This window comes from Oreochromis niloticus, linkage group LG13 (assembly GCF_001858045.2).
Source record: "Oreochromis niloticus isolate F11D_XX linkage group LG13, O_niloticus_UMD_NMBU, whole genome shotgun sequence".
Classification (NCBI taxonomy): domain Eukaryota; kingdom Metazoa; phylum Chordata; class Actinopteri; order Cichliformes; family Cichlidae; genus Oreochromis; species Oreochromis niloticus.
In genome coordinates this window covers 25,802,187-25,816,804 of record NC_031978.2, presented here as the reverse complement: position 1 = coordinate 25,816,804, position 14,618 = coordinate 25,802,187, and the positions used below count along the sequence as shown (strand labels likewise).

Sequence of the window (14,618 nt, the reverse complement as noted above, 5' to 3'; positions counted from 1 at the left end):
CTAAAGCAAGCTGACTACTACCTTATTAATATCAGTTTGTTTATGAGGTTTGTTTCCAAGTGTAGAAAACTGAATCACACCAGAAGGTTTCAGAATCCCTCATTTCTACAAAGGGAATAAAAAACACGAATCCTAAACAGTGTATATTCAACAAAATAGCTTCAACACTCTGAGATATTATCCATAATTTCAGCTAAGTGGGTATGTGTGGTATATACAATTATGGCTTAAAGCCACGAGTAAACAAGGGAGAAATCCTCAAGAGTCCAGGTTTATATTTATGACTCGGAGAAATCAGCAAAAACATGGAATTCTTTCACCACCGACAAAATTAGAACAAAAGCAACCAATCTGCATTCGTAAAAAGTCCCATTTATTTCAAAGTCATTTCATCAACAAATATAATAAATCTGCATTCTGGTATTTTTTGGAGGGTGGCGGTGGGGTGGGGGTGGGTTACCACACCAGGAACACATGAATAAAACATTTATTAAAATAACTGATCAGCGCCCCGTTTCGGATGCAGCCTTCCCCCACTCGCCGAGGCTGGAGAGTAAACAAGAAACAAGCCGGTGTACGGTACGAGCGAGTGAGAGTTAGTCAGGCCAGTCCCTGCTTTACATGATTACTGTGTAGAGTGAAATCCACTAGAATCCAATGTGGCTTTAAGATAATCCCATCAGAACTGCAACAGTGCAACGCTACTACAGAACACCCAAGCCTGTTAGCACTGATGAGAGCCTATAGTGAAAGAGAGGGAGGGGAATATGACAGAAGAGTGGAACAATCCTTGTTAAAAAAAAAAACAAAAAACACTTAACACACTGACGTCTACAGTGAAAAAACCAAAAGTTTAACAGCCTGCTGCCAACAAAAGCACCACATCTTTTATTGCTAGTTGACATTTTCTAGGAAAAACTAGTCACACAGATAGAAAACTAAGTCAATAATTGCATCGGGATAAGTCTTCATATAAAGCTCTGGAACACAAATCCATTTGAAAAATAGCTTTTTTATGAATACAAGCCTGAGTTACAAACATTAATTGTTATACATATCCATGAGATAATACTGACTTAATATGCACCTCTACTGCCTCATTTAATTAATGAGAACATGTGTTGATACTGCCAGCCTTTCTGCCTCTGTCTAATGTCATCCTGATTTATGGGAAACAAATGTTACACGGGGAAAACTTACACACTGGTGTAAGCCGATTTTAGGCCTATATACTTGCCATCCTTTTTAATTAGGTCCTATCGGTCGGCTACAATGCCTGGGCTCAAAAGCAGGTGTCAATAAGGAGCAAACTTCTGCCGCTCTGACTTTTTGACGCCGGAGGTTGGCATTTTTGCGGTGTAAGGGGATAAACCCTGCGTTAGGCTGGAAGCGGCTGCTGGGTGGACGGCCAGCACGGGGAGCGTTTTCATGCCAAGCAGGCTGGAAACGGGGACGGCGTAGTGTGGGTTTTGGATGGCTGGTAAGGTGGAGGGAGAGTGGACGTTAATTGTGGTGGGGGCTGGGGTGGTGGCCGCCAGGACGGCCATAGAGGTTGCAGAAGTGGAGGCAGTGGAAGCAGACTGTGAGAAGCTCATGTTCAGGTCAACTGGGGTCGCAGAGGAAGCGGCCTGCATTGTGTATTTAGCCATCTCTAAGCTGCAGGCCGTGACGATTGGAGGGGCAGTTGGAGACGGTGAAGGGTTAAGAGGAGAAAAATGGAGAAAGAAAAACGGGAAGAGGATGGGGGGAGAGACAAAGGATAAGGGAGGTGAGAAAGGAGAAAACAAAAGAATCAAAGAAGGAATGTGTTAAAAAGCAGAGACAATAAGGATTTTAATGCAGTCAAGAGAACGGAGCAGTGAGTTGGAACAAATCCAGCCTCACCCTGAGCACAATATCTCTGTCCCAATATAATAGCTCAGTGTTTGGCTGTCTTATCATCAGGCTGCGAGTGATGCCCCGCTGGACGTGGCTGTCCTGCGTAATGTCTTACCTGGCATTGATGAGGTACTGGGCCACACTGATGCTGGCTGGTGAACCTGTGATCGTGACTTGGCGCATGGCTGAGCCATCAGTGGCGCTGGCAATTTTGATGTGAGCTCCAGAGACCTGGCGAATCTCATTGATCTTGCTACCCTGTCTTCCAATTATGCAGCCAATAAACTGGGAGGTGGAGATCAGAAACATGCGAATAACAAAACAGGAATGCAGGAATTAGATTTCACAAAAGAACCTGGGAGCAACTGCCATGGCCGTTTTCTATAGAGGGAAACCACATTTCTCTTTATTATCGTGACAACAGAAAACATATCCACAGTCCATTATGCCCATCAGATAAAACAGATGATACATAATTTATCACCACTAAAGCACTGGCTTTTATTTTTTGCAAACTGATTGGTATTTTGGCAAATATGTTTATTTCTTGTCTCGCTGAGAGTTAAATGAGAAGGCAGGATGATATATTAGAAACAGAAGGAGCGTCTATCTTGGCTCTGTCTGCAGTAGAAGTAGTAGTGTTGATGGTAAACAAGAAATTATTTTTAAAAAATGATATGATAACATGTTAATATACATATGGTAAATAATTCAGCAGCAGCCATTATTATCTGAGAGACAGTGCAATAGAATAAGTGGCTGTTGCACCTTATCACTGGTTCCCACCTGCTCTGTAATAGAAAAAAAGAAGACAGGCTATCTACTCTGAGTGACTTCATTGGAATCTTCTGTAAACGCAGCAATAACGTTGTGAATTATTTTGGTCACTAAGTAGTGCAGTGAAACTCTGACACCTTAATATTCCTACAGTGTGAAGTCAGCAAAATCCGCCTCTAAAGCTCAGTAATTACCTCCGCCGAGAAGGTTATGTTTTTGGTAGCGTTTGCGTGCGCGTGTCATTCTTTCTGTAAACACATTAGCTCAAAAAAGGTTTGAATGAATTCTGATAAAACTTTGCAGGGGTGCAGAGCGAGGTCATGTTAACAATCCATTAAAATCTGGCTTACACCTACCAAGGTCTTCAAGGTCAACTTAATGATTTATTGTTCAAAAATTGAATAAAAAAAAAAAAAAAAGGCTTTTGACTTAAAAACTGGGATTCTTACAAGTACGGTGTGTAAAAAAAAAATTATGATTTTGACCTCTGACCTCTTCTTCAAGGTTAAAAGATTGATCTGAAGGTCAAAGTGATAACTGACCTCTGACCTCACTTTTACATTTTAGATCTGCCTATTGACCCCAAAATGTGTTATTTTTACTGCGCTACTAACTTCTTGCACAAAATACAGTAGAAGTCCATTAAAAGTAAGAGAATGAGATGCCTTGACGGAGGTTTGTGCTCTCAGGGTGGTTCTTGTTAATTATGTTGCTTGTTTGGACAGCGTAGTGCTACGTTTGCTAGCACCCTTGCTTCATGGTAAAAAGGTCCTGAGTTCAAATCAGGGCTGGGCCTCTCTGTTTGGAGTTTTTACGTTCTCCCTGCACTTGTGTGGGTTCTCTTGGGCTACTCCTGCTTCCTCCCATAGTCTAAAAACACGTGTGGGTTTTATTAATTGAAGATTCTAAGCTGGCTGTACGAGTGAATGGTTGTCTGTCTGTGTCAGACTGGTGGCATGTCCAGGGTGTACCCTGCCTCTCGTCCTATGACAGCTGGGATAAGCTGCAGATCTCTGCGACTCTGAACTGGATACGTAAGAAACTGGATGGATGGTACAGTGACTTCCTGGAGTCTTCATTATTTTCCCTCAATACTCAAAAAAGACACTTCTTTTGCCCAAGAAATAGACACCCATTAAATATTATAACTTGTTGATTTTACAGTTTGGTTCAGTCATTATTAAACTAACAAGATACAACATTAAAATTCAGAATTGACAGACCAAAGCTGGGTATTTCTCCCCCTTTCCCTGCCTCCGTGGTAAGCTTAGCTAACAGGCTGCTGGCTTTGTTTTTATGTTTACACACCTGAGAGTCAGTCGTACTCATCCAAGTCTCAGCAAAAAAAGTGCATTTGCCAAAAAGATGTTTCCTACAACATCAAGTTCTGACATGATTCAGTACAGATGAAACCAGGACTGTCTGTGTCTGAAGCAGCACAGTTACCGGTAACAGTCCTCTAACAGCAGTCCGTAGACATCTTTTCAATAAATCTGTTGTGGATTCCTTTTGCAATAATCTATGTCAGCCAAAAGCAAGGACTATTTAATTTCCGCAGCTAAGTAGGTGAAACATTTGTGTCCAAACAATTCCTCATTATAGCTGTCCTCCTAGAAAGTTTTAATGAAGCCAAATGCATGGAGATTATCAGTACAGGTTTTAGTGCCGGGAGAACACAAACAATGTAACACTTACATCATTAGGTATTGCCAGCTCTTGTGAACTTGTGGGGGCAGATGCATCCAATCCTGCAAAGTAGGACAAGGAGCGCTACCAACAGTTTGGCACTAATGGCTTCCACTTTCATAGCACGACAAGTTGCCCTACTTTGTCTAGTTTATCACTGTTACACTGCTAAATTAAGAAGCAGAAAATAGCATAGGGCAAAATAATCATTCTAAAAAGACAATACATATATACATAATACATACATGCTGCTTGACTATGACTACCACACCAATACTTGCTATGTAATCAAAATATTGTAATGTATTGTGCTGAGTTAGTTGTGACGGAATATATGAGTACGTGGGGTGGTTGAGGTCAGGGATGGTCTGGCCAAGACAGTGTTAGATTTGGAGGAGAAATGTTGCAAAAGGTGGAGGATGGGGTCAAAAACTTAGGATTTGTTTTTGTTTGGTTTTTCTTTGGAGAGGGAAACTGGGCAAATGGGGCTGAAATTTGGGTTTGATGGGAGAAATGGTGAGAAATGGTTAAATATTTACTAAACTGTAAATATTTTTGACATTTTTCACATTTCCCTGTCAGAGAAAGCTGCTGTTTTTTTTCTTCCTTTTTTAGCTTATATATCATTCTGTCTGCTTCAGTCTGTCGCATATTCTTTTCAGTGATAAATATTTCAGTGACTAACTTTCAAGGTAAAAAAAAAAGAAAGCTGGGTGGCTTAACCTTAAAAACCTACAATTGTGTTGATTGTTCTTGTTTTGTTTTTTATCTTATTTTCATGTGAAAATCGATGAAATGCAGATGCATGCACATCACCGCAAAGCCACCGTCTACTCTCAAAGAAATCCTTGATCCTCACTGAAGTGACAGCAGTGTTTTGATGGTGTGAGTCGAAGAGGAGTGATGAGAGAGGGATAGATGGACTTCCCTGGGGAGCCGTGGGTACGTACCAGGGAAGGTAGGGTTGCTCTGCCCAAGGGAAGGGAGGGGGATATGCTGCATAGCCAACTGGTGAAGCTTGGTCAACTGCAGGGTAGGAAGGAAGTTAGAGCTAACCAATCAAACTGGATTATTTCAGAGGAGCTGACAACTACATAACAGAGCCAATCTGAAGTTCACAAACATCACACATAGTGTCAGTATCAAGAGATTCATTTTCCTCAGAAAGCATGCTGACTTCTCATAGCAGTCATCTGAAAATACAGTCACATCTCAGGCTACAAAGCTACAAGTGATCATGAACTCTTCAAATCTTCATTTCCATTTCAATCAGTGCATGCTGCTACCGTGGGTTAGTGTTAGTAAAGTCAACAGATCAGGGTTACTGAAATTTGATCTTCGCAGAGTAGGGTACACAGAGGGCGTATCGGTGGCTTGGAAGGAGTGGGCAGGAGTAGGTCATTAGGACTGATGTCAGTCACTTAAATGAACATACTTACATCTTGATGTGCAAAAGCATACTGCCCTGGAATTGCAAAGGCCTGGAAGGAAGAACAGATGAGATACGGTTATGTAAGCGGGTGGTGCAGACATGTTATAACGTGTTACTTGAAAAATGAATTTGTCACAGAGCATCAAGAGCAAAGTCAGTGCAGTGAAAATCCATTCCTTTCCCCTTTTCCATGGCTCTAATGTTTATAGATCTGACGGAATTTCATCTAAATGTCATCTGCTGTTTTTTACCCCCCCTTCTCCGACCATTAGCTGCAAATCCAATAACATAAACAGATGTCTGATAGGTCAAAGCAGACTCTGCCAAATTCAGGACAGCGCCTGGGCAGCTCGTGGAAAACATCAGCCTTAGACACAACATGTAAATTATTCAAGTAAAAGCAAGTTAATCCTAAATGTTTGGCGAAATGCATGTAAATATGATCAGCTAATGGTTGTATAATTACACCGTTTTGCCCCTTTAGTAGCAGAAACACCCCCTGATGATCAGTGAAATTTTGAAACCACACAAAATAATAAGTCCACTCAACTGCTGCTTGTCTTTAAATCAGCTAAATTCAGAGCTAAACAACTCCCCTATGGCTACTTACTTGTGCAGAGTGCTGTGGTGCTAATACTGCATGGGTTCCAGCAGGTATGACCTTGGGACGGTAGGGAATAGTTGCGCCTTTCGGTGGAGACTGGAGACACAGTCGTGCAAACCAAAAGGGAGAAAAATTTATACACTGGCGCAGCTGAGAAAAAGAACTCTCGCTGGCATTGATGCGTTTTATATCCTCCTTTATAGCACTGCCTGAATCTTTTTATACCCCATTCATCTGCTGAGAAAGTAACATAAAAGATCGGACCAAAGAAAACTGCGATACAACTGGGAGCACAGCTGAAAATGGGGAATTGGCAAGTTTTTGATCAAAATAGAAAGAGGTCAAGTGGATACTAAACCCAAAATCCAAACTCAGAGCTCCTCAGAATACATTAAGAGCATGTGCTGCGATGGGCAGTGTGAGAAAAGTTTAAAACGGGGGTCTAAAAACGTGAAGGAGCTTTGACAGTACAGTGTGATTCAAAACGCTGACATTTTAACAATATGGAAAAAGTAGTGCATTAATATCCAGTTTATATGTTTGTTATATAATAGACGTCTGGGTACATCAGACAGACAAGGTTAAGAACTATCAATATAAATTATCTGGGCTTTAGCTTTGAAGACATCCTGAATTTACTACCTTCCTCTGCTCTCTAAATAAATGTGACATACTTGACTTCTAAATAGAGCCGCTGAACGTGAAGATCATCTGCTGGCTGACAGCGCTTACCTCCAGCATCACAGAGCAGATGTGTCTTACACACTGAGTGATGGCCTGTGGAGTGCCGGAGATTGTGACAGCCCTCTCTGTGGAGTCCGGCAGCATGTCTCCTGCCACCTGAACCTGAGCGCCTGTGGTCTTAACATCACCAGACAACAGAAAATACAAAGGCTATTTATTGCTGAAAAGAGCACGCCATCACCCAGATTGAAATGCCGTTTCGAGCACCCCACAAATTATCCTGAACACATTTTGACATGCAGGGAGCAGCTGCAAGCCAAATAGCAATGTGCGCTCCAATATTTGAAGAGGCGCACACAAATATTGTCCATTCAGAATGAGTATTCAGGCCCTGCTCATCCTCACAGGCATAATCAATGGGATTTTCACCCACCCCCCTCCCCGCCACCCCTCCAGAAAACATACACATAGCTTCACGTAGTTTAAGGCAGAGAAAAACAAGAAGATTTTGACTTGAGTGTTTGATACTCAGGGTGTCAGAGCGCCAGGGAGACTGTTTTCTGTGCTTGTTTGGGTGCAAGAAAACAACTTCCTGCTGCAAAATGAAAAAAAGAAAGAAAACGACTCATACCTCTCGGATTTCTTTGATCTTTGAGCCTCCTTTGCCAATCAGTGAGCCACACTGGCTCCCCGGGAAAACCAGGCGGAGTGTCACAGGTGGCTTGCTTGTCACGTTGCTGTTTGTCATTGCTGCGGTAATATCCTGAGGGAGATTTCCAAAATATGTTGTTTTTCAGTGTCGACTGTACGGAACATCAGCGTTATTTGACAAGTCTTTTTGTGTGTGTGTGTGTGTGTGTGTGTGTGTGTGTGTGTGTGTGTGTGTGTGTGTGTGTGCGTGTTGAGATGCAAGACTGGAGAAAAGGTGCAGCCAGCGTCTTTCATGCTTTTGGGCGTACCTCTTCAAACTTTTGCGCAATCATGGAAAAGGCTCTAAAGATGCCCTCTGTAGGTCCTGTGATGGTGACTATCCTCTCAGGGGACGAGCCCTCTGATATGTTGATGCGAGCGCCACTCTGGAAGCAAAGCCCCGCAGTTATTCCAGCTGTGATTTGATTCGATCTGCCCAACAACGTGAAATTATACGCCCTTTCACATTACAGATGTCAAAGCAAACACTCACCTCCTCCCTCATTTTCTTGACTGTTTCTCCTTTCTGAAATCAGGCAGGAAAACAAGTCAGTTCGATTGGATTTATAAGAGGAATATAACAAGACAAACAGAAATAAAACAGCCAAAAATCAATAAATGGTGATGGATTGTAAAATAAATCTACCTTCCCAATTATGCTGCCAACTTCCTGCGGATGAAAAGATAACAGCGTGTTAGAAAGTAGCGGGACACAAGATGTTCTCTCAACAGTTTTTCAGCAGGATGTAAACATTTTAAAAGCTATTATGAGACCGTTAGGCTATTACAACAAAAACGCACTGAATGATTTGAACTATTTACAAATGTCCATTACCTTTCCATGCATCAGCAGCCTCAGCGTCAGTGTAACGTTCAAACTCCCATCTGAAGCCATTTCTTCCTTGTCAGACATTCTCGTTTTCCCAGATGTAAAGTAAAACACTCTGCAAGGATTGAGAAATTATCAGTATTTCAGGTAGTTCAGGAAATATCATGTAAACTCAATGCATGCAGACTGAAGTGAACATTACCGCTGTAACATTTGACTATTTATGTACAGGGTTTCATTCAGGCCTCCATCGGGTACTGCTGCTTTTTATCTTTTTATTCTGAATTTCCAGCGAACCTGAGATTTTTGGGTTATCCTCACTACTCGTGCTAACTACCCTGTCCTTCTGTTTACAGCTAAATTCCCAGAACGGCCTGAAATATGCATCATTTCTTTTCCTCAACAAGATTCAGTTGGAAAGACCTTTCTGGCAAACTAAATGTTAAAAGCTTTCATGAAGTGGGTGTAAGCTGCATTACCACTGTGGAATCCATCTGTGACACAGATGAAGTAGGCCTCTATCTGAAATTGTTGTGGATTATTACCTTAACTAGGATAAACGTTGAGTAAGTGGAAAATTCTCCAAAGATGGAACACTCACTTTTATGCTGCTGTATGGAGCCACGTACCCTTTTGGGGGATTTTTAAGTTAAATGATGCTCTCTGAAGAGTCATGGACCATTGTTGCTTGTCTTCTGATCATGTAGTTGTGAGCGGGGGAAGATAAGCCTATCGCTACGTGCAATCTTCACATGGGACTGTGTCTTTAGTTCCGGCTAAATACAAGTTGTGTGACTCTCTTGGAGAAGATAAGATATAAAGGAAGCTACTTGTGCTGGGGAGGCCTGAGGATCAATTGATGTGTGTGTCTGTGTGTGTGAGAAAGAGACAGAGAGAGAGACGTGTCTCTTAATATCACACTGGCACCACGCAATGTCGACTCTGCTGTGGCCGCGTATCCAATTCTTTGTATTTGTAGAACAAATAAAGAATGTCTCGATGCAGTGAAGGACGGCCAGCTTATTGCACCGTAACAGACAGAGAGACGACTTCAAGTCTATAAAGCGCCAAGGTCGCAGTGTTCATTAGATCATCATGGTTCTGCTGAGAAGTGATTTTTCTATTTACTTTTAACGCTGAGTTTGTAGCTAATAAACAAGATAATCTAAATAGAGAAAAAAAAGGTAATTTAACAAGAGATTGATGTGATTGTGGACTAACTTAGTAATCACTCACATGTGAGACATTATCTAAAACCTTTTTGCAAATGATAGATTTGCTTTAGCTGAAATCTTGGTCACGTCAGAGAAAGCAGGAATATACTGGCTATAGTGGCTTGCTGTTGGCAAGCATGCATGAAGTGCTCCCAGTTAATCCGCAGTTAAAGTCAATCCTACTCTAACGTTTTAACAGTATGCCTAATGACAACCATCTCTCATTTCTTTATATTTTGCATCCAAGGAGCCAAACTTTACTTGAGTTTGACCAATAGTTCTACAGGATTTCTAAAGGTGTTTTAAATACTGGCTGCTTCTCACTCAAAAGCTAGTTTTTCACAACCAGTTGTTCTCTTATTTTCATTCATATACTCCATATTGCATGTTGTTATGTATGAGAAAACATAAAATATAATACACATATACAAAAATATATAAAAAAGACTTTGTCCAAAAAAAATTGTTTCAGTGGAAAGGGTGGCTGTGAAGAAGCCATTCTTAAGGGAAACAGGGAGAAAAGGCCGTATGCCGAATTACTCAAGACTTATACAAAAAGTCAAAAGTATCAGGTCTTATGAAGTGAGGAAGACATACATCACAGACAGAGGTACAACAGTGAATGTCTAAAGCCATCTGTAAAACATAGTGGGTGCTCTGTCATTGTTTGGAGCTGTATTTTTTAGCCAGTGGTGTTGGAGATGTCGTCAAAACTGGTAGAATCATGAATCCAGAAAAGTACTGTCAGATTTCCATCCACCATGCGTCAGATAGGCAGCAATGTCATTTTTCAGCATGACATTGATCCAAAAAACACTGCCAATGCAGCAAAAGCACAATGGAACACTATCAGTCATGTATTGGTCTCCCCATAGCCTGGTCATCAGCGTTACTGAAGCAGTGTGGGATCACCTCGACAGAGAAAAGAACAAAAGCCAGCCAACATCTAAATAAGAGCTTTGAATGGAGGAGAAGTATTGCTGAAGACTACTTAGAAAAATTACAAGAAAGCTTGTCTAAAAGAGTTCAGGCTGTGTTGAAGAATAAAGGTGGTCAGGTTTGCTTTGTCTACTGTATTTCCATGTATTGTTTAACTAAATCACTGCATCTGTTTTCCATTTTGATATAAAAATATACACAAATGAGGGGTTAATCAGGACTTTTGTTTAGTACTGTACACCTGTTAACTTTTTAATAAAGAGTTGGATGAGACATCGGCGTAACTTTGTGCTGAACATCAGGGGGGTCGAGATCTCTGTCTAAATAAATAAATAAATCTGGGTAAATTCCAACATGATTAAACATGCAACTATTTTGCTGGTAATACCTGAAATGAGTAAAGAAAATCAACAGCCTATTTAAGCAAGATAATTCATAATTTTATTAATGGGGGGTTATATTGGTAGGGTCTGATTATTGGGGGGGTCATAACCCCCCTAACCCCCCTGGAAATTACGCCCCTGGGATGAGAAGATTGACACTATTCATTTGTCTTTATGAAGTAGGGTTCTAGCCAGTCAGCTTAGTTTAGCATGAAGACACAATTCTGCATCTTTGTTTAATCAATAAAAGAATGAATCACAAAAACAACACACTATGGTTTATCTGCCTGCCTCCTTTCTTGCTTCAACCAGTTGGCAGGCAAACAGTGGAGCTCTCCAGGAGCTGTTGAACCCAGTCAAGGATTTAGTGACCTTTGGACTGAAACAGGCTAAGCTAACAGGCTGTAGCCTCATACATATGTACAGACGGATAACCCTTCAATGCCAAGTGTTTCACAAAAACTGTCATTTTTATGACCTTCCCATAGACCCCAGCTTTTATACTCACACAAACCAATAAATACAGTACTCTGTGCCGCCATTCCACACCTAGAAAAAAGAAGAACAGCGTGAATGTGTGGGTTTGATTAAGACATGCTAGTACTAACAACAAAATTCATTCAGGAGCTATCCAGTTAAAATGTTGGTAATATCAGTGTGATGACAAGCAAACAAAAACGGGGTTTTCCAGCAGCTGAGAGAAGCTTACAATATGGTATTGTTCTAGCACATTCCAGTGTTGATAATACCAGACTGGGCTAAAGGCCTTAATCCAACCAATATCTTGAATAAGTGGAGGGTGTCTTTCTGCTAACAAGAAGCGCAGCTATTCTCTCCTCTGTGCATCATTATAAAGTTCCTGTGAATACATCGAATAAAGCGAAACATCTCTGTCTAATCCTATAGGCCGGGATTTGTTTAGCTAATGCTAAGACCCTTTTGACCTATTTCTGTCACCTCTAGCATGCAGGCACCCACTCAAGACTTCCCGAACAAAACGCTGGTGCACAACAGCACCCACAGAGTATACATGATAAAACAGATAATCTACAGGAACTCAGCTCCGGGAACAGGCAGACAGAAGTGTGCTTCAGACAATAAAAAACAGGGTATTATCCCTCGGGGGAAATGGAGAACAATGTCTAAGTGGATTACTTGAAGGATTTCGTATGAAAATATATTCAAATTTGGAGGCTAAGACGAAGAATGATGGAACATTTTGAAATTGAAACAGTACTGATAAAATTACAGCATTTCAGGAGATTATCACTTGCAATTGTTCTCCAGTTTAGGAGCAATGCTCTTAAAAGACAATGTTTCAAATTACTTATCTTGCTTATCACAACAAGCCAACAGCATTCGCTTCTTAAAAATCTCGAGCAATGGCTATTTATAGCTATTTTGTGAGCCACCACATATCAGAATATAAGTGTGAGTCCTCTCAGTGTGGCATTCCTCCATCAACACAAAGCCTCCAGTATTGGAGATTCATCGCATGTCTGGTTTAATGTGTTAATTAATTCAAGCCCAAACTATCTCTTAGGGGAACGGTGCAACAAAATGCATTTACAGCACGGCACAGAGTACAGGAAAAACAAGCAGCTCAAATTATCTCAACCTAATGGGAGTCAGGAGTAGTGCATTAAAACAAAGCCTCTCATTATTCAGCTTCCATTAAAAGTCCACCAGCAACAACTTCAGCTTTCTTTCTGGCTAAACCCCAAGGTTACTGTAGTATGCAACAATGTTCCCAACAAATTCTCTTCAGTGAACAATCACCAGCTTGCATTTGTAGCCCAGTGCAAGGCCTGTAATGCATCAAGAATGAGTGGTTTAAAGTACTGACCTTATATACAAAATACTGGTTCCGTGCTCTTATTTCTGGTATTCAAAAAGAATGGCGTTTTAGTTTGTAGTCCGTGCTCAACGTATGACCCTTTGTTGTCAGTTATCCACAGAGTGGACAGATGGCTCCCTGTGCCCTCAGACCGGCTGGAGCGGAGGCTGGCTTTGCTATTAGTCCCTCAGCTTAGCCCAAGATAAGCCCCTACGCAGGGCAAGTGAACCCGCATCTCTTGCCTAATTCTCCCTGTCACAGTCACCAAAGAGGCGTTCCTCCGCATGGAGTTCCACTAGCTGAAGAGGCCTAAGGGCAGGGCAAAGAGGCTCTCCGGCTGGACAGTGTCCAGCAAAGATAGAACCAGCTACAGTTACACCACAACAAAAAGACCCGGGAAGGTCTAGCCTTTTGCAGTCATCAAAAAAGCGCGGTGAGATGGTGAAGAGAAGCTTTGTTAACTGATGTTGGTTCGTGTCTAACGACTCTGCATGACTGCTGTGTTTTTCATTAGATTTTCTGAGAGCTTCCTGCCAGCACAGGGCAGGATTTTCTCTAAAAATAAATCTCCTTGTAAGAAATCTGTGCTTTCTTACAAGAAACTTGACTAATTGAGGGCTGGAAAGGACAATGTGGCGTGTGAGGTATTTAGTGATGTTAAGCACAACGTCTTCGTGGGGGGCTTTGCCCACCCCCCACCCCCCCTTCATACGGCCTCTGCCCTCCCCCACAACAAGCCCTTCTGCCCTTGTAATGAGGCCATACTGGATACAATACAGCCCTTCTGCACAGAAAAAATGTATTCAGCTGAGCCCCAAAATTGTGAAGGAAATGAATCAGTGAAGCATAAGTGGCATATTTAATTACTATTCAGTGCGTTGCACGGAGACAATGATGGCTGCTGCGAGTCTCATGGCCGTCTATCAGACATGTAAGCAGACATTCACTTCTCAGCTATGATTTCAATTCAGCTTCCAAGTTGCACTTCTATGATTAAAAGAGTAATGTCCTCGTGAGAACAGAAGAATGAAGGCTGTCTTTATAAGTGTCGATGCTGACTTGATTTGACTCGCTTCACTTTTTAGGAGACCTTTATTTCAGAGTTAAGACAAGGTTAGAGGTTAAGCTGTAAAAGTAAGCAAAAGTTTATCCAGTTATAACAAAACAGGCTCAACAGGGTGTCTCTTTGTGTCCAAACTGCAAGCAGAATCAGAAGCACAAGAGGAGCATCAAAGCATTCAAGGGCATAGCATGTGACACAGTATGTGACAGCTATTTCTATCCTTTCAGAGACCATGAGATGATCTGGCATTTCATGCCAATCACTTGTGACTAATTTCTTCTCCTTCATGTACCTTGTCTGTCAACTAGATTAAAAAGTCGGGGATTAGATGTAATTGGATTACAGTGAAGTGATTACTTAGACCTGCTGGTGTAATCAGTTACAGTTACTGAAAGCAGAGTACATGTAGTGGTTACCCATGTGGGAAAAACTAGATAAAGGATCAAATATACACACTGCTTTCTAGCTCTTTAGCTAGCCCATCTTAATCATTACACGGTATTATTATGAACTAATCAATATTTTTAATCAGTCACTTCTGATTAATGCCCTCCTTTGTGCACCCTGTTAGCCAGCGAGGCTAGGAGTCAGATGACATGTAA

General features: G+C 41.5%; 1 protein-coding gene across 3 annotated transcripts; it reads right to left on the bottom strand.

Annotated features, from left to right (window-relative positions):
* Positions 1 to 352: 352 nt before the first annotated feature.
* zgc:110045 (poly(rC)-binding protein 3) lies at positions 353 to 13,321 on the bottom strand. Of its 3 annotated transcripts, none has more exons than XM_025897669.1 (14): positions 12,963 to 13,321; positions 11,625 to 11,665; positions 8,587 to 8,695; positions 8,398 to 8,421; positions 8,245 to 8,277; positions 8,021 to 8,137; positions 7,693 to 7,824; positions 7,110 to 7,238; positions 6,384 to 6,473; positions 5,781 to 5,822; positions 5,292 to 5,367; positions 4,351 to 4,403; positions 1,994 to 2,163; positions 353 to 741 (listed from the first exon to the last, which is right to left on the bottom strand). In XM_025897669.1, the coding sequence occupies exons 3-14, from the start codon at positions 8,662 to 8,664 to the stop codon at positions 705 to 707; spliced, it is 981 nt and encodes a 326-aa protein (XP_025753454.1). In that variant the 5' UTR covers positions 8,665 to 8,695; positions 11,625 to 11,665; positions 12,963 to 13,321; the 3' UTR covers positions 353 to 704. The 3 variants fall into 3 exon arrangements, with proteins under 3 accessions (XP_025753454.1, XP_003441282.1, XP_013124561.1); XM_003441234.5 differs by having other exon boundaries at positions 353 to 1,656; positions 12,963 to 13,304; XM_013269107.3 differs by lacking the exon at positions 11,625 to 11,665 and having other exon boundaries at positions 353 to 1,656; positions 12,963 to 13,305.
* Between the last annotated feature and the right edge of the window lie 1,297 nt (positions 13,322 to 14,618).